We start from the raw sequence: 17,758 nt of genomic DNA on the forward strand, positions 1-17,758 counted from the left end.
TGTCTTTAAAGAACAGATAGCTAGATACTCAGCTATATGAAATAAGTTGGAAAGAGGAAAGGGGTAAACTTTATTCTTAAATGGGTTCTTTGGAATCCATAGTTAAACTCTAAATTTAATTTCATCCAATAGTTGCCTCTTCCTCTGGCAGCAAACTTGCTAAGAGCCATGCCAAGTAGTCAAATTGGTGGATTCAGTTCATTTCTCCTGCCTTTTTTCTAAAATAAGTGAGATTAAGGGGTGAAATAACCTCAAACTGAGTTAAAGGAGGAAAAAAAATCTTGTTTGTTCAGAACAATAAATGATCATCAGGCCCTGGGAAACTGAGAGATGACTGTATAACAGAAACAAACTTTCCTTAAAATAAGATGTAAGATACTGGGGTCACCACCATTACATTATTAGGCAATCCTGTGTATTAAACCAGATTAGCCTAATTCAGTTAAATAATGACTCAGTTCTGCTCACTGCTTGAGAAAATAAATTATATTCCATAGAACCTGTCCTGAGTAAAATGAACCAAACTTTAGTAGCTTTATGTATGTAGAGAGAAATAAAAAGCATTTTCCCTTCCTATGTCTTACCCCTCCCAGAGAGTCACTTTAGGCAACAATTCTTTTTAAAAAGAAAATAAAAAGAGGAAGATGAGAAATGCAAGACTGGTCAATTAGTTAAAAAAAAAAGTCTTGAAATTCCACACCCATGGACCTCTCAGTTCTGCAAAGAAGGGTGGGGATATTTCCTTACATTTCTTCTTTGAGGCCTTGCTTGTTCTTTGTAATTTTGCCACATTCACTTTGATTATTTTGTGGTTTTTTTCCATTAGCATTGTTGAAGTCATTGTGTATACTATTTTCTTGTCTGTGCTTAATTCATTCTCTATCAGTTCAAGTCTTTTCATGCTTCTCTGTATTCATCACCTTTGTCACTTCTTTTCGGACAGTAATATTCCATTACATTTATGTGTTACTATTTCTTTAGCTATTTCTCAATAATGGGCATCTACTTTGTTTCCAATTCTTTGCTACCACAAAAAGATATTTCTATGCTATATAAAAATATCATTATGTATAGTTATAATCTAAAATACATTTTTAAAAATAAAAATGCTGATTAGGTTAACAGAAAGTGTTTGAAATCTTATCACCCAAGTTTCAAAAAATAGAAGAAAGTAGTTGCATTTCTATGAATGTTTTTCTAAACTCTAACTTCCAACTACAAATGGAGATACTACCTAGATAATTTCTAATTATGGATATTTCTTTTATTCAACTAGTTTAAAACAATGAAGCTATAGTCTTTGTAAAGAGTTGCGAAGATGGTCTGAATCACTTTTCACATTACCTTCCAATTTTATGATTTTTTAACTCAATTAAAAAAATATCAATCTTTGGTGTTAGAATCAGGCAGAATCTGCATGCTAATGCCTATGACTAGGTTAAGTGGAATTAACTTTTATCTCCTTATTATAAATCTATAAAGGTCCATTTTATCATTTCAGTAACATATACTCTATGTATTTTTAATATTTCAGTTATTGTAATTTGTCCCTGTGGGTGGACAGTTCCTCCATGGCACAGTTTATAATCCTTCTATATGCCTTAGTAGTTGGTCTTTTAGAGTAGTTGAGGTCTAAAAATTCATTATTTTGAACCTACTCTTGTGATGAACTTTGCAGTGCTCAGACAATGGGCACATAGTCCATTATCTGAAGCATCTTTAGCCAAAGTTGGCTGTCTGCTGGCATTCTCCTGAGAATACAAGGTCACCTTCCCATCATGATGAGGCACTGAAGTATAATTTTTAAAAAATTTGTGAGTAGGCTTTTAGTAGAGAATTGCCATGTTATTCCCACAAAGGTTCAGGGAACATCATCTGGATAGAAGGAATGTCTTATAATATTTTCTGTAATATAATTTCAAGAGAAGAATTGAGTGTCTTATTGCTGTGAAATATAGACTCCAAAAGGATTCCCACCTCACTTCAGAAATGCCTGAAAAAAAATGAGTCTTGCAAAGAGCTATTCTTTTAAAATCAAATTTAAACAAATGTTTACACAGGAATTCCTCATACTTGAGACCTTTATCAGAACAGTAATCCCTAGGATTGACCAGGATTGTACCCCCTTAAGATATAGGCACCAAGTAGCATGACTTTTATTCTATCCAATTTGTTCCACTGCATTCCTGTGAGTGACAGTCAGTGGCCCTAGATAGATTAGTAAATGTTAGTGGAAGCCGAGTTATTGTGTACTTAGACTTTGTTAATATTAAATCAAATAGATCATCTGAGGATCATCTAGAATAGTGGTCTGGGACTAGATTCTGAATACATCCAGTCTAAATGGGTCAGTAATTTCAGCTTTATTGATTGCTCAGGGACACAATCATGTACAGAGATACTGCTATCTCAGATACCATATGTGAAAGGCATTAAATACAAAAATCATATGGAAAAAGAAATCAGTATTAAAATCTTACTATGGTTTTGAATCTTGGGTGTTAAGGCATCAAATGCTTTCTGGTGATTCAAAGCAGCACTTTTGTAGCAAATGAAATGAAACTTTAAATTTTTCAGTTTTCTACTTACAATAGGCACTTAATATTTTCTCCAATGAACTCTATAAATGGGACTTTTACTAACCATAAAATGAGTTGTAGCTGCAAAGCAATAAACAGACTAGAGCATAAACATTCAAATGAGCTTCTGTCTTCCAAGCTTAGGAGGCAATAAGCTTTTCCCATGGATGCTGCTACAGTTCCCAGTGTCTGGAACTCTTCTTTTGAACTTCTTTCAGAGCCAAAAGCACAAGATGACATTTTATTTTATGCTCACTTTAAAAAACACCCAAGCTGGTATCACCTACTTTAGCCAATGATCTTAGCTCTGAATGACATTTTTAGTGGTTTGTAAAAATTAAATTCACCCTTGGGGACCAATCAGATTCTAAAGAAAATTCTCAAAGTGGAGTTTAAAAATGTTCTGAGCACTAGCAGCAGCAACACAACCGGCCCCCCTGGCCCCCCCCACCAGGATCACTTTCTTTGTGAATGTTTGGTGTTCTGTTAAAAATTAATTCTAAGACTCTGTTATAACTTCTATATGCTTCCTAAATTCCAGTGCTTGCTGAACTTGTTCTTCCCTGCTAAAGCTGGCCTTCTTACTATCCTCACAGCACACCTGGCATGCACCATTCCTGCCTTGGGTCTTTTGTATCATCACCTCACCCTCTCTCTCTCTCCTTGCTGACTTAAGGGTCTTTTTCATATTTCTTTATAGAACCTTTCCATGGCCTCTCCAGGTCATACTTGATATTTCTCTCCTTTAAATCTCTACTGCCCTTCAGATGCCACAAGTTTGGCATTTGTTTTTTATGTGTGTCAAGCTTTACTCCTTAACTGAACTGTAAATTCTTTGGAAGTCAATGATAATGTCTTGTTCATCTCTAGCCACCAAGAGACTGAATTTTCAGCTGTGGATGTGGTGAGTTAATAGATCTGATTAACTAGAATATTCACTGACTAAATATGATTCTACCAGAACAGTATTTACCAAATCCAAAGGACAACAATATGTTTTCTAATTAAGCCCTAAAAAAGAATTGACTGCTTTCTTAATATAGCTCAGTGGGGAATGAAACATTTCTTAAGGCTAGTGGTTGTAACAGCAGCAAAGGAATAAATAATTCCTGTGTCTCTAGTTCTGTATGGATTGTGTAGAATACCTGGTCCGGGTAGATTTTCGTGTGGGCCACAGGCAGGATCTGCAATAGGAAAGAAACAACATAAGATGAGTAACAGAATATTTGTGCTGAGAACCAAAGGTTTCTCCTCTCTTAAATTGCATATAGTCAGTCTAGACAAGCATGGGAAAGAAGGCATTTGGTTGGGGTATGGGGACAGGGAGGGGGATGGGGCTAAGGGAAGGTGTGTACCGGGAGGGGGCAGGGAGGGGTTGGGGCTAAGGGAAGGTGCTTACTGGGGGGGGGAGGGGTACCGGGATGCGGGGGGGATAGGGGCTAAAGAAAGGTAGACCAAGAGCACATACATACCATAACAGTGGCGATGATAGAAAGCAGGGCATCACTGAAGCTGAGCATTCGGTGGGAAGACTGGGTGTTTTCACAGGCATTCCCCTCTCCCGGGTCTGTTGAAAGCTCCATCTGTACATCTGCATCTTCCTCTGGGGTCCCTATTCCAGCCATGGGGCCAGTAGCTCCCTAGTTAGCTGGAAACCACCCTAGTCTGGCAGCTGTTGAGCATGCCCAGAGAACAAGGAACTTCAGAGTCCAGATTCCACTTCTCCAGGTTTTAGCAGTCTCTGAGAAGGAAAAACAAGAGAGGCGGGGTGGAGGAAGAAGGGTTAGGGGTCAGGCCAGGGAGGTGGGCTGATCACCCTCAGCTCTAGCCCCACCTGGGGAGGTATCCCTCAGCAGCATGAAAACAAAGGGCCTTTCCTTGACTGCCCCAATCTCATTTGATATTTAATAAATGGGTAATATGTGCTAAGGACTGCTTTCAAACCACTTTATAATCGAATAAAAGTAAAAGATATCTAAATAAGGAACTGATAAATAAAAGCAATAAGAAATTTTCAGATTGATTTTAATGGGGGGGGGGGGGTTGGTCAGAAAAGCTTTTGAGGAGGAATGGCACCTGAGTTGGGTCTGGAAGAGAGGTCAAGACATCAGCTGAGACCGGGGGTGGGGGGGTGGGGATGTGGCTGGAAAGGTAGGCTGGAGTCAGAAGGTAGGGAGTGTTTTACTGCCAGAATAAAGGGTTTATGCTTGATTTGGTAGGCAAGGGGGAGCAACTTAGGTTAAGTAGAAAAGTGTTTACACAGCAGTGTAAAGACAGATCTGAGGAGAGGAGACTGGAGACAGACAAGTTAAGGTGTAGAATAATACAGGTAGGTTGTAATGAGGACTCCCTTAGGGTGTCAGTGAAGACAATGGATGTGATATGATGTGTATGTGTGATTCCAATCTTCCCTTGTCACAAAGTAAAAATAGGTGAGTAAAACTGATCCTGCAACCATGCCTGCAATTTATACCACACTCTCAATTTGTAGTTTTCTACCTCTGGTTGAGAAAAAAGTTGCTTCATCACTTCTCCCTTTGGGGCCAGACTTGTCATTATGTATATTGTTCATATGGTGCAGATTATTTTGCTATCTCAGTTCTAAAGTCTTTTCTCTAAACTCCTATTTATCATCTTATAACACATTATATTCTATTACACTGATATATGTGCATTTTGTTCACCCATTCCCCAGTGATGGGTACTCAATTGTCTCTAGAATTTTGTTGCCCACCAAAATGCTGCTATGAATATTTTGGCATATGTGGAGAATTTCTATCTTTGAAATCTTTTAATGGGATTGTTGAGTCAAAGGGTATGAACAGTTCAGAGAATTTTCTTAAGTCATTGCAAATTATTTTCTAGAGCAGCTAGATTAGGTCAGAAGTAAGAGATAATGCAGAAGTCAAAATAATCCACTGTAGATGGGGGATAAAATAAAATGAAATATCAGAGTGGACTCCCACTCTGATGAGCCTGTGAGACTTGAAGTTGGTGTTATCACCAAAATCAGCAGGGAAGTTAAGCAGAGGGGATTTTTGGGTACAATTAGTTCAGTTTTCAGTATGTCTAGCAATAAGTCCAGAATTTAGATCTGGAACTCAGGAAAGGTTAGACTGGGAGTTAGGAGACCTGGGTTCTAGGTCTAGCTTTGTGACTGGCCCTGCATGTCTTTGGATGTCATTTCCTGTGTCTTATCCTGTTTCAAAATAAGAAGGTATGATTGGCTAAGATTATTTCTATTTCTAATATTATATGAAACTATAAATCAGGCTAACTTTTGTCCTTCAAATGATTAACTTTAGCTTTCTTAGCAGATAATATTCTGAAGATGTACTATAAAACTAGTTTCTGCATTCTTTTGGCATAGGATGGGGGAAAAATCAGCAATGTAATCAAAGAGAATTGTGATATATATAGGTGCATTTTGAATTCCTAATCATACAAGCTTTAGGAGTTGGAGAGCTTCCCAGACACTGTCAGCAAAATATTAGGTGTTAAGGGCAGAGCTTTGCTATGGATTCCACAGTATGACCTAAGGTGATTCTGATTCCATTCCTCAATCTCAGGCTACAATCAGGTTGCAAATCAAGTCTACTGAACTGGTAAATGGCTGGACCAAGATTACCTTTTTCATTTCTTCTACAGAATGCTATCTTATCAAGAAGGGGAAGGAAAAATATGGTGTAACAGGCACCAAGGGTAATGCAAATACAAATCTAGACTCAGAGAAGCCAAGTCAAAAAAATTCCATCAGAAATAGATGAAGTCTTTCCAAATGTCACACCATTCACTCACCTGGACACACTAGCTCATTTTAAGGGTGTTGGATAGCAGCTCTGCTTCACCTTCTGCTATAGATCAGTTTTTCTTCCTTATGAGTTGGTAACGAGTCTGTTGGAGGCTGACATTTGGGTAGGGCTAACTAGCACAAGTTTAAAAACATTTTGGGCATAACAAACCATGTGAAACTACATACTAGGATATCTTTTGGCTTGCAGTAAGATAATGATCAGGATTAATGAAAACCCTACTTTTCTGCATGGCAAAGTTTAAGAAAAGCAGCTAGCTTTCTTACCTCGATAGGGACTAGTTTAGAGATTGAGAATCTTACTGCCTATTATTTTCTGAACAGTAGGAGATGATAGATTTCCTGCTATCAGTGAACTGGTAATTCATTTTCAGCCTTTTAAACTATAACCTTTCAAGTTTCCTGGAAAAGTGTGCTGGTCTACCCTGGGAGACAAACAATGGGATCAAGGTGTGAATCAGAATTTCTGGTACTGTTTCCCTTCTAGAGAATCAGTCAGGTCTTTGGGCTAGGTCTGTAACATACCACTAGACCACCCAAATGGGTATTTCAATGTTTTTTTTTTTTTGCAAGGCAAATGGGATTAAGTGGCTTGCCCAAGGCCACACAGCTAGGTAATTATTAAGTGTCTGAGGGCATTACTCCTGACTCCAGGACCGGTACTCTATCCACTGGGCCACCTAGCCACCCCTCAATGTTTTTTTAATTATAAAAATATTTTGTTTGCTTTCCAATTATATGCAATAGTATTTCTACCAATAATTTTTTTGGTAAGGTTTTGAATTTTACAATTTCCCCCCCATCCTCCCTTCCCTCTCCCCCAAAGAAGGAAATCTGGTAATCTTTACATTGTTTCCATGATATACACTGATCAAAATTGAATGTGTTCAGAAAGAAAAAAAACATATCTTTGAGTAAGAAATAAAATATTAGAGATAGTAAAATTACGTAGTGCATAGGAAAATTTTTTAAAAAATTGAAGGTAATAATCTTTGTTCTTTGTTTAAACCCCTATAATTCCTTCTCTGGATATAGATGGTATTTTCTATCACAGATCCTCCCAAATTATCCCTGATTATTGCATTGATGGAGTGAGCATGTCCATCAAGGTTGATTATCACCCCCTTGTTGCTGTTAGGGTGTACAAGTTCTTCTGGCTGTACTCACTTCACTCAGCATCAATTCATGCAAATCCTTCCAGGCTTCTCTGAAATCCCATCTCTCCTTAATTCTAATAGAATAATAGTGTTCCATAACATACATATACCACAATTTGTTCAGCCATGCTCCAATTGATGTACATTTCCTTGATATCCAATTCTTTGCCAATACAAACAGAGCTGCTATATTTTTGTACAAGTGATGTTTTTACCCCTTTTCATCATCTCTTCAGGGTACAGACCTAGTCCTGGTATTGCTGGATCGAAGGGTATACACATTTTATTGCCCTTTGGGAATAATTCCAAACTGCTCTCCAGGGGTAGTTCAAAGCTGGTGACTGGATGCCACTTCAAATTTCAAGTCCATACTTATATCCATGAAGAAAGAACAAGAAACTGTTAAAAATTTTCTTTGTTTTGACACAACCTTACTTTCTATTGTCTCTTACATCTTTTCTTTCTCTCTCTCCAATAGGAGTTAAATGACTTGCCCAGAATTACAATTACAGTAAGCATTAAGTGTTTGAGATGGATCTGAATTCAGGTCCTCCTGAATCATCTAGCTGCTCCCTTTCATCCATCTTTTCCATGAAAACCAGAGTTACTCCTTGAGTAACACTGAATAAAATGAGTAACTGATCCTCAGTCTCTTAATATATTCTCCAAGTAGAAGATGGATACTTTAATTTTGGGAGGTTTATTTGTCAGGGATGTTTCGGGGAGGGAAGAGTAGGGCAGGAATGCAACCTCATGCCCAGATTACTGGTACAGTGCAGTTTCTGGAGAGAGTCAACAGGTGGCACTGTGACCTTGCAGCTGGTTCCATATACATTCTGCTCCCTTGTCCATCCTCCAGCAACATCCCTGGCAACCCAGTGAGTAGTATCAAAAAAAGAGGGAATAGAGGTTTGGAGAGGTATTCCATGTAATCCAGAATTCATGTTGAACATTCTAGAATCTGGAGATTTCTGGGCAGAGGAGTGAGCATGCTTAGGTCTGTGTTCTTTTGGTAGCTGTGAGAGGAAAAAGACTAGAGAAAGGTTCACACAGGTAGGAGAATCAGAAGAAGCAGTCACAAAAGCCACGGGTTGGAAGACCATTAGAAGAGAAGGGGTTCTTTTATAGTGTACAAAACTGCAGATGTCAAGAAGTGTAAGAACTGAGAAAAGACTATCAGATTTAGCAGTTAAGGAGCTCCAGACTACAAAACAAGATATGGAGGCAGAAACAGACCTCAAAGAGAAAAAGCTTTCTACCAAGTTCTGTTCCAGAGACTCACAAAATTGCAAGTTGGCCAAAAAACCAAGTCATAAAATGTTTAGTTTTAATTTAGTAGGAATCCCCCAGTTTTAAGCATTGGGCACCTTTTGAAGAACAGGTCAAAACTTCGACAATAAAATAACTCTATTAATGAATCCTCTGATGTACTTCAATGGTTGTGATATAAAAAAAGCAAAGGCTTTTCAACTTAATGGTAAAGGATTTTGGTAAAAGGATCTTTTGTTGTTGTTTTGCAATTTTTGGCTTTTGTTTAAAATTTTTGTTTTGAACTTGACAAAAATCAACAAAAATTTCCTCAGAAAAAGAACAGAATATTGTTTTTGAAACCATGAATTTCATTATGTACAATTTAAAAAATACATATTATGTATAGAACTTGATTTAGCACATTATTTCTTTTTTTTTAAGATTTTTTTTGCAAGGCAATGGGGTCAAGTGACTTGCCCAAGGCCACATGGCTAGGTAATTATTAAGTGTCTGTGGTCGGATTTAGACTCAGGTACTCCTGACTCCAGGGCTGTACTCTATCCACTGCGCCACCTAGCTGCCCCTAGCACATTATTACCAAAGCTATATCCTGTTTGTGTCCTAGGAATCTCCTTTAGATCTCTTTTTCCACTGATGATCCCTCCCCTTTTTCACCCTCTTCCATGACCCATCCCTTCTTGTAATAAGCTGAAGCAAACTGTATCCATACATTAACCATTTCTGAAAATGTATCTCAGTCGGCATCTCTCATCTAACACCTCAGAAGCAATATTTCTGAAGGTCTTCTGCCATTCTTTATATACAAAAGACATGATCTTACCACTGCCTCCATAGCTAAGCAGAGAACAATGACCAGGGAACCATATTTTTGAGACACTGAACTCATCCAGTAAAAAAAGGCAATGGAAGCCATGCAATATGATTGTGAATTGAAGCAACTCATTATTTTGAATCAAACCCCCCCCCCCCATTAATTTAATATTTACTAGGGATATAATACAAAACCTAGCAGATTCCTGTACTCAAGTTATTTACATTCTAATATTGAGACAAAACTTAGAGGAGGGTACAACTACAAGGTCTGCTAATCTAAAGGGCAAAATGGCAGGATGGATGGCAAGAAGAAGGCTTAACTGTTGTCTTAAGAAGTCAAAACTGGTCATATGGAAGAGGGAAAAGGTTTATTTTATATAGCAGCAAGAAACAGCTGAAATCAACGAGGGCAAGGAATTGGGTAATCACTTTCCAGCAGACTTTTCTCAACAAAAGTAAATGACTGTTCCAGTAATAAAAACATGGCTGGGGGCATTTTCTACAGCTGTCTCCACTACTGACCACCTGGCTTCCTTTAAGTCCCAAATAAAATCCCACCTCCTAGAGGAAGCCTTCCCTAACCCTTCCTAATTCCAGTAGCTTCACTCAGTTAATTATTATCTACTTTTCCTGCCTACATACAGGTTTGCTTTGGGATGTATTTTTTTTTTTTTTGCATGAAGTCTTCCCCTTTAGATTTTAAGTTCTTTGAGGGCAGGGCTTGTCTTCAGGCATAGTGCCTGGCAAGCAATAGATAGGACTTAATAAAGGGGACTAGAGCATCTGCTGCTGTTGTTGATGGTTTTCCTTGTTCTTGAAGAAGACCAGGACATCAGGGAGGAGATGCCATGACAAGCACACAAAGTGGATTTGAGTGAGAGGGCTCTGTGCTCAGTCACCAGCCTCATTTTTCCTGCTCCAGAGCCATCTGAGCCCAGTGGCCAAGATATGGATCAGGACCACTGGAGATGGCCCTGGATGCCAGACTTTGTCTGAGGTCGAATTTGAACTCAGGTTCTCCTGACTCCAGGGCTGATGCTCTACACCCCTGTGCCACCTTAGCTGCCGGAGAGCAGCAGCAAATGGTAAAGTGGACAGACCACTAGACCTGGAGTCAGGAGTTCAAATTTGGCCTCAGACACATCCCCCGTTTGCTTCAGTTTCCTCATCTGTGAAAATCAAATAGAGGCGGAAATGGCAAACCGCTGCAAAGAAAACCTCAAAGGGGGGTCAGGAAGCCTCGGACACGGATAAACAACAAATGCTTTAATTACCAACTCATTTAAATATATAAATAAATATACAAATAATATATAAATATAAACATATATACAAATATATAAATATATAAACACAAATGTATATAAATATGTAAATGTACACATATATAAATATACATAAACATAAATATATGTAAACACATAAATATACACACATAAATATATAAACATATAAATATATTTATAAATGCATACATATATGTATAAATATATAAATGCAAATAAATATGACTATATACAACTATATAAATATATCTATACAAGTGTATAAATACATACACATACATGTGTATCTATATATTACACACACACACACACACGAGATCTGTGCGGCTTTTGCAAGGCACTTGACACTTTATCCTCGCGAGGACCCTTTCTGTGGGACTTTGCTTTCCCCGTGACGTGCACAGACCGTTGTCATTAGTGACTGTGGGGGAGGCTCCCCAAGAGGCGGAGCCCCGACAGCGGGCCAGGCAAGCCAAGGAGGCCCGCGGGTCCCGCGCGACGCTCCGCGGGCCTCGGGCCGCCGGCCGGAGGTTCCCCGCGCGCTCCGCGGGCCTTCGCGGCGCCCTCTGACACACGGCCCGCCCGCTCCCCGCCCACTTCAGGGCTGAAGCCCGGGGCAGCTTCCTCTCTCCGGGCCCGGCCCACCCGCCCCGAAAGTTAAAGCGTCTTTACCTCAGAGAGGCCCCGGAGCCCGCAGCCAGACGCCGTCGTCCCGAACGCCGCGCTCCAGGAGCCACGGCGCATGCGCCTCCTTCCGGGGGCCGAGGGGGGACGCCGTGACGCAGAGGGCAAGGGGCGGCGTGGGCGGGGCCGGGGCGCGCGGCGTGACTCGTCCCTGACGCGCTACGTTCGCGCCGACGTCGGCGCGCTGGGCGGAAGATGGCGGTCCGGTGGGCGGTTGGCTGTTGAGCCGCGGCGGAGGTGCCGCGGAGCGGGTCGCGCGGGCCGGGCGGGGACGCCTCTGGCTCGCGGCCGGCCTCCCGGCCGCCTCCTCGCACTTCCCCGTCGGCCGGCGGAGCCCCCGGCCGGGGCCGGTCCGGCCGCCGGGCGCCGCCGCCATGTCCCTGCTGCAGTCGGCGCTGGACTTCCTGGCCGGTCCGGGGTCCCTGGGTGGGGCCGCCAGCCGCGACCACACCGACTTCGTGGGGCAGACGGTGGAGCTGGGCGACCTGAGGCTGCGGATCAAGCGGGTCATCGCGGAGGGTGAGGCGGGCCGGGCGGCAGGGCTGGGCCGCTGGGGGGGTGGGGGGGTGCCGGGTGCTCGCCCGCCTCCGCGAGGAAGACCTCGGCCTCGGGGGGTGCCGGGGGAGGAGGGGACATCCGGAGCCTGGGGGGCGCTGGCGTTGGGGGCAAAGGGGGCGAGGAGCGGCAGCACCCCTGCGGCAGGCCCTTGGACTCCCGATCTCCCTTTGCCCCCGTTCTTCATCTCTGACATGGGCTGGACCTCAGGCTCTGTCCTGGGCCCCCCAGCGTCCGGCTCACGCCGAGAACGAGGAAGTCTGGACTTGAAGTTTGACTGGGAGCTTCTTTGGTTATTGATCTGAGGATTCCAGGAAGATGACACTTGCTCCGGCCCGCCGAGTGTGTGTGTCTGTGATCTAAACTGCGAGTGCTCCATTTCTAGGCGCTCTTGAGATGCATTTTGTGACATTGGGGCACGCCGACTTGTGATTCCAAGGGAGCAAGAGGAACAGAACGGACGGAGCTAGATTGTTGTAGCCGGACTAAAGGTTCTCCAATCTAGTCAGACAGATCTGTAAACCTGTATTCCGAAAAGCACCCCTGACATCATCTGGTCATCTATTCAGCTGTCTTTTTTTTTCTCTTTAATTTAAATTTATTTTTATTAAGGATATTATTTGAGTTTTACATTTTCCCCCCAATCTTGCTTCCCCCCCCACAGAAAGCACTCTGTCAGTCTTTACTTTGTCTTTTTTTTCTTTTTAAGATTTTATTTATTTTGAGTTTTACAATTTTCCCCTAATCTTACTCCCCCCCCACAGAAGGCAATTTGCCAGTCTTTACATTGTTTCCATGGTATACACTGATCCAAATTGAATGTGACGAGAGAGAAATTATATCCTTTTCTTTTTTAGATTTTTCAAGGCAATGGGGTTAAGTGGCTTGCCCAAGGCCACACAGCTAGGTCATTATTAAGTGTCTGAGGTCAGATTTGAACTTAGGTACTCCTGACTCCAAGGCTGGTGCTCTATCCACTATGCCACCTAGCCACCCCAAGAAATTATATCCTCAAGGAAAAAAACATAAAGTTTAAGAGATAGCAAGATCAGACAATAAGATATCATTTTATTTTTCTAAATTTAGGGTAATAGTCCTTGGTCTTTGTTCAAACTCCACAGTTCTTTCTCTGGATACAGATGGTATTCTCCATTGCAGATACCCTGAGTGCTGCACTGATAGAATGAACGAGGCCATCAAAGTTTATCATCGCTCCCATGTTGCTGTTAGGGTGTACAGTGTTTTTCTGGTTCTGCTCACCTCACTCAGCATCATATTCAACTGTCTTTTGTGCTCATTCTATTACAGACTACAAATCATCCTCCTTTTAAGAATAATATGGTTTCATATATTTTGGACATTGTTTTATGTTTTCTTCAGACCTTGTAAGGGCTGTGTTGGTATCATTTTCACCAGCTGAGGAATTTCTGTGACATTGAACTCCTGGGAGTGAATGCATTTGGACCTGGAGCACCCAGCACTAGCATGGGGAATTAATAGCGCTGGAAAAAAGATAAAGGGACTGTAGCAAACCTAGAATGTAATTAGGTAGAATAGTAGACTCTGGCCTTTGTTTTACCTATAATATCAAAGCAAGTATAAGAAATAGGTAAACAGAGAGTCCCCATTTGCTCCTCTTTTGTTTGATTGGGGGGTGGGGGATAGGGAAGGATATGGTTGTCTGCTCAATCTGTTCTAGGCATTGTAATAGGCATTTTTAGAGGAATGAATGGGGTGAGGTTCTGGCCAGAAAGTAGCTACATTAATTCCTTCCGGTAAAACTGCTAGAAGAAAGAAATTTTATTCGATAGAAAGTAATTTAATGATTTAGTATTTTTAAGATTGCTTTGATCTCAGAGTTACCTTAGCTCTTAGGAGATATTTAGAGGTCTTCAGTTATTATAGTTTTAGATATTCATCAGGAACTTTCCTATTCTATATAAGACTCGGTTCAAGTTGTGAGAAATTCATTCATTACACCTTAAGTGCAGTAGGGCACAAAGGCAAAAGAGAAATAGTTCCTATCTCCAGGGAGCTTACATTCTATGGTTGTGGGGAGACAATATGTATTTATATATGTAAGTATATATAAAATATGTAGTTATATATAAAATAAGATAAACAAAATTTTTGGGAAGAATTGTAATTATGAGCAACCAGAGTTGGGAGGGGAAGAGAAGTACCAGGTTGGAGTCCGATTGTGGGTGATACTAGGTCATTTATTCATTTGATAAGTCTTACTAAGGGTCTTCTCTGGGCCTGGCATTCTGTCTCCCACTGGCTGTCCTCCATGCCTGGAATTCACTCCTTCTTTCAGAAACTTTTCTCCATTTTCTCAATGCTCGTGCCCTCTCTAAGATCACTTTAAATTTGTTTTTTCCATTAGATTGTAAGATCCTTAGGGCACAGATTATTTTTGCCTTTCTTTGTATCCTCAGTTCTTACCACTATGCATGTTGTGTTGTTATTGTTGTTGAATCATTCAGGCATGTCTGGCTCTTTGTGCCAGCCTTGGCCATGGGGTTTCCCTTGGCAAAGATCCTGCAGTGGTATGCCCTCTCTTTCTCCAGTGGATTAAGGCGAACAGAGGCTAATGACTTAACTAGGGTCACATAGCTAGTGAGTATGTGAGGCTGGATTTCTATTCAAGTCTTTCCTGACTTCAGACCCCGAGCTTTGTCCACTGAGCCACTTAATTAGTTGCCTCCAACTCTGCATTATACAAAGGAGGGGCTTAATAAATGCTTTTGACTTAACTGGACTAGTGACTAGATCAAGGTAACTTTTGGAAGATTAATTTGTTGACATTGTATAGGATTGTTAGGAGAGGGGAGGATCTGGTTGTAGGGCAATTAGTTAGAATGTTATTGTAGGCCACTTTTTAGAATGTTTTTATTTATTTGTTTTCTTATTTATTTATGTTTTTTCCATCCACATGCCCATGTATTTTTTAAGTTACAAAATTTCCTCCTACCCTCCTTTTCCACCTCCCTCTCCTTAGCAGTGAAGAGTCAGGTTGTACATACATATATAGTAAGGCACTTTTAAGGATTTTGAACTACAATGATAGCAATGAGAAGGAAAGGAAGGGATAAAATGGGAGATTTTTCCAAGGAAGAAATTGCAGGATTTAGAAATGATGCACTATTAACAGAAATAGGGAAGTCAGGAGGGAGAGTTTGTTTGAGAAAGATAATAAATTTAGTTTTCAGATGGAAATAGCTGTTTAGTTTTGTAAATAAAGAATTGGAATTTGGGGAAGAGGCCATCATTGTTGGAGCCAGAGATTTGGCATTTTCATTCTTGTGTTGTTCTCTGGGCCTTACCCCAAAGTAATTGCTAATTATTTGTTTACTGAAATGAATTTACCTAGCTGCAGTGGATAAAGCCATGAGAGTGATTGAGGTCTATGTTCCTCTCAAGTCCCTCTCCAAAGGTACCCTTTATTGGACATTCCCTCCTTAGCAACCCAAATAGAATAACTCTAGTTCTTAGGAATTACAGGTCCTAGTTTAAGTCCCAGAGCCTCTTCTAACTATCAATATGGTGGAGGGAGGGCAAGTCATTTCACCTCCTCTGGGCTTCAGTTTACTTATCTGTAAAATAATGTTGGACCTGATAGATTATAAGGTCTTTTTCAGCTCTAAATCTGGTTTTATGGTAATTATTCAAAATGGGGATGAGCTCCAAACACAAAGAGCTATAATATACAGTATTTTATGATAAATGTAGAGACTTGTGAATTTGAGTTGTTATTGAGATCTGAAAGGCAAGTTTGTTATTGATAGAGGAGGAATGGTGAGGAATAGGTAGGGAAGGCTTCATGTGAGAAATTGTTTAAAAACTAGATACGAAATTAATTTGAGAAGAGAAAGGACATTCTAGCCATAAATGAATAAAGTGTGAGCAAAAGCAATGAGGTTGAAAAATGCAAGGAATGTTCAGGAGACTGAAGAATTAGTTTTGCTAAAATAAAGAAGAGAATGTAGAAAGGAGTAGTTGTGTATAAGGAAGGTTAGTCGTGGTGTATAATTTTCCCTTAAATAAAAGGTAAAAGACTTGGGAGGGAGGGTGAGGGGGGGTGGAGGGAGAAAGAGAGAGAGAGTTTGTGTGTGTATGTGTGTATGTGTATAAATGAAAATTAAAAACATTGATGGGGTGTAGTTGGGTAGTAAATAAGGCCTGGACGACAGTGTTGGTAATGGGAATAGATTGGAAAGAACAGATATAGGAGATGATTTAAAGGATAAATAGATAGGATATGGTAACTAGAATAGGGATGATAAGATTTATCATAATGGGGAGATTGTATCAGAGGTCTTGATATATAAAAAATAATAAAGTTAGAAGTAGAAAAAGTTTAGAGTAAAGATAAAAAAACTGTTCTTGGTCATGAAGTTCATAGAATAGAGATGATGATTTAGTCCAATATCTTCATTCTAAAATGAGGAATTTGGGGATGAGAGATATGAAGCTATTTGCCCAAAGTTCTTATACCTAATATATACATATATGTGTAAGTGGATCTCAGATTATTTGACTGGGACATCATGTGAAAATAGCTTATAGACAGTTTGGAGATAAAGGTCTGGAACTCAAATAAGAGATAAGATAGATTTGAGTCAGCTACATGGAGGGAGAACTTTAAGCCCTGAAAATGCCTTTGCTTGTAGGGGAGGAAAGTATGGAGAGAAAAAAAAAAGAAGAAAGAAGAGGCCTAAGGGAGGAGGGTGCGATCAGCCTGACCACAAGCAGTGGAAGTCAGGGAGCTGCCATGACCTTCATGTGACAGCTTTTGCTTTAGGATCCTCAAGAGGGGATATATGTTTGGAGAGATGCTGTTTTGTATTACTAATATTTTCGTTCTTCACCTACATTTGGTGTGATGACAAAATTTTATGATCAGATATCATCAAGTAATTAATTCTGAATGAATCTTTGTAAAAGCAGCTCTGAAGATCTACAACCTAAATATGGGCAGCCATGTAACAAGGACATGTGCTTCCTTGTACTCTAGACAAACCAGGACCCAAAAGGTCCACCCAGTTTCCTCAGATACATTTTTAAGCCTTCTTTGGACCTCCTGTTAACAGTCTGCAAATTGTGATCTCTGCTTGAATGGTCACATTCAGCTTTGAGGAACGTAATTGTGCAGAAAACATGGATAGCTAATGTCCCAACTTCTATGGACAAAGTACTGAACTGGGTGTTAGGGAATAAAACTTGAGGGAGGGGGTGTGGGGGCATGTTTTACAGCTGTATACCTAGATTACTGACTGGGGAAAAAGGGGAAAAGAAACAATGAGAGAATATTAAAGTGTTAAAAAGAAATGGAGAGAGATCATTGGACTGTGGAGATCAGGGGAGACTTCACAGAGGGACTGGAATCTGGGCTGAGCCTTGAAGGAACCTAAGAAGTCTCAGAGACTGAGGCCTAGAAGAAAGTGTATTCTCAAGGAGAGGGATGACTTCTGAATACAAATGTAAGTGAGAGATGGAATATTCAAACAATAATGCTAATAATGTTGATTTGTTTGGAAAGTAGGTGAAAGGGGGAAAAAAGTGAGATAAAACTGGAAAGGTAGATGTGCAAACTAAAGA

General features: G+C 40.5%; 2 protein-coding genes across 5 annotated transcripts in view; one reads left to right on the forward strand and one right to left on the reverse strand.

Annotated features, from left to right (window-relative positions):
- The window catches only part of TMEM175 (transmembrane protein 175), a 44,978-nt gene extending 33,284 nt beyond the window's left edge, over nucleotides 1-11,694 (reverse strand). The window contains exons 1-3 of one of the 2 annotated variants that reach the window (XM_074230103.1): nucleotides 11,591-11,694; nucleotides 4,052-4,320; nucleotides 3,725-3,763 (exon numbers count right to left, since the gene is read on the reverse strand). In XM_074230103.1, coding sequence (XP_074086204.1) covers nucleotides 3,725-3,763; nucleotides 4,052-4,204 — 192 coding nt within the window. In that variant the 5' untranslated portion in view covers nucleotides 4,205-4,320; nucleotides 11,591-11,694. Of the gene's footprint in view, nucleotides 1-3,724; nucleotides 3,764-4,051; nucleotides 4,321-11,590 lie in introns of those variants that run through there. The other variant, XM_074230104.1, reaches the window with a different exon arrangement.
- A 210-nt stretch (nucleotides 11,695-11,904) lies between these two features.
- Nucleotides 11,905-17,758, forward strand: part of GAK (cyclin G associated kinase) — a 145,853-nt gene continuing 139,999 nt past the window's right edge. For 2 of the 3 annotated variants that reach the window (XM_074230100.1, XM_074230102.1), the window contains exon 1: nucleotides 11,906-12,121. In XM_074230100.1, coding sequence (XP_074086201.1) covers nucleotides 11,977-12,121 — 145 coding nt within the window. In that variant the 5' untranslated portion in view covers nucleotides 11,906-11,976. Of the gene's footprint in view, nucleotides 12,122-17,758 lie in introns of all 3 variants that reach the window. The other variant, XM_074230101.1, reaches the window with a different exon arrangement.

Source organism: Macrotis lagotis, chromosome 3 (genome assembly GCF_037893015.1).
Source record: "Macrotis lagotis isolate mMagLag1 chromosome 3, bilby.v1.9.chrom.fasta, whole genome shotgun sequence".
Classification (NCBI taxonomy): domain Eukaryota; kingdom Metazoa; phylum Chordata; class Mammalia; order Peramelemorphia; family Peramelidae; genus Macrotis; species Macrotis lagotis.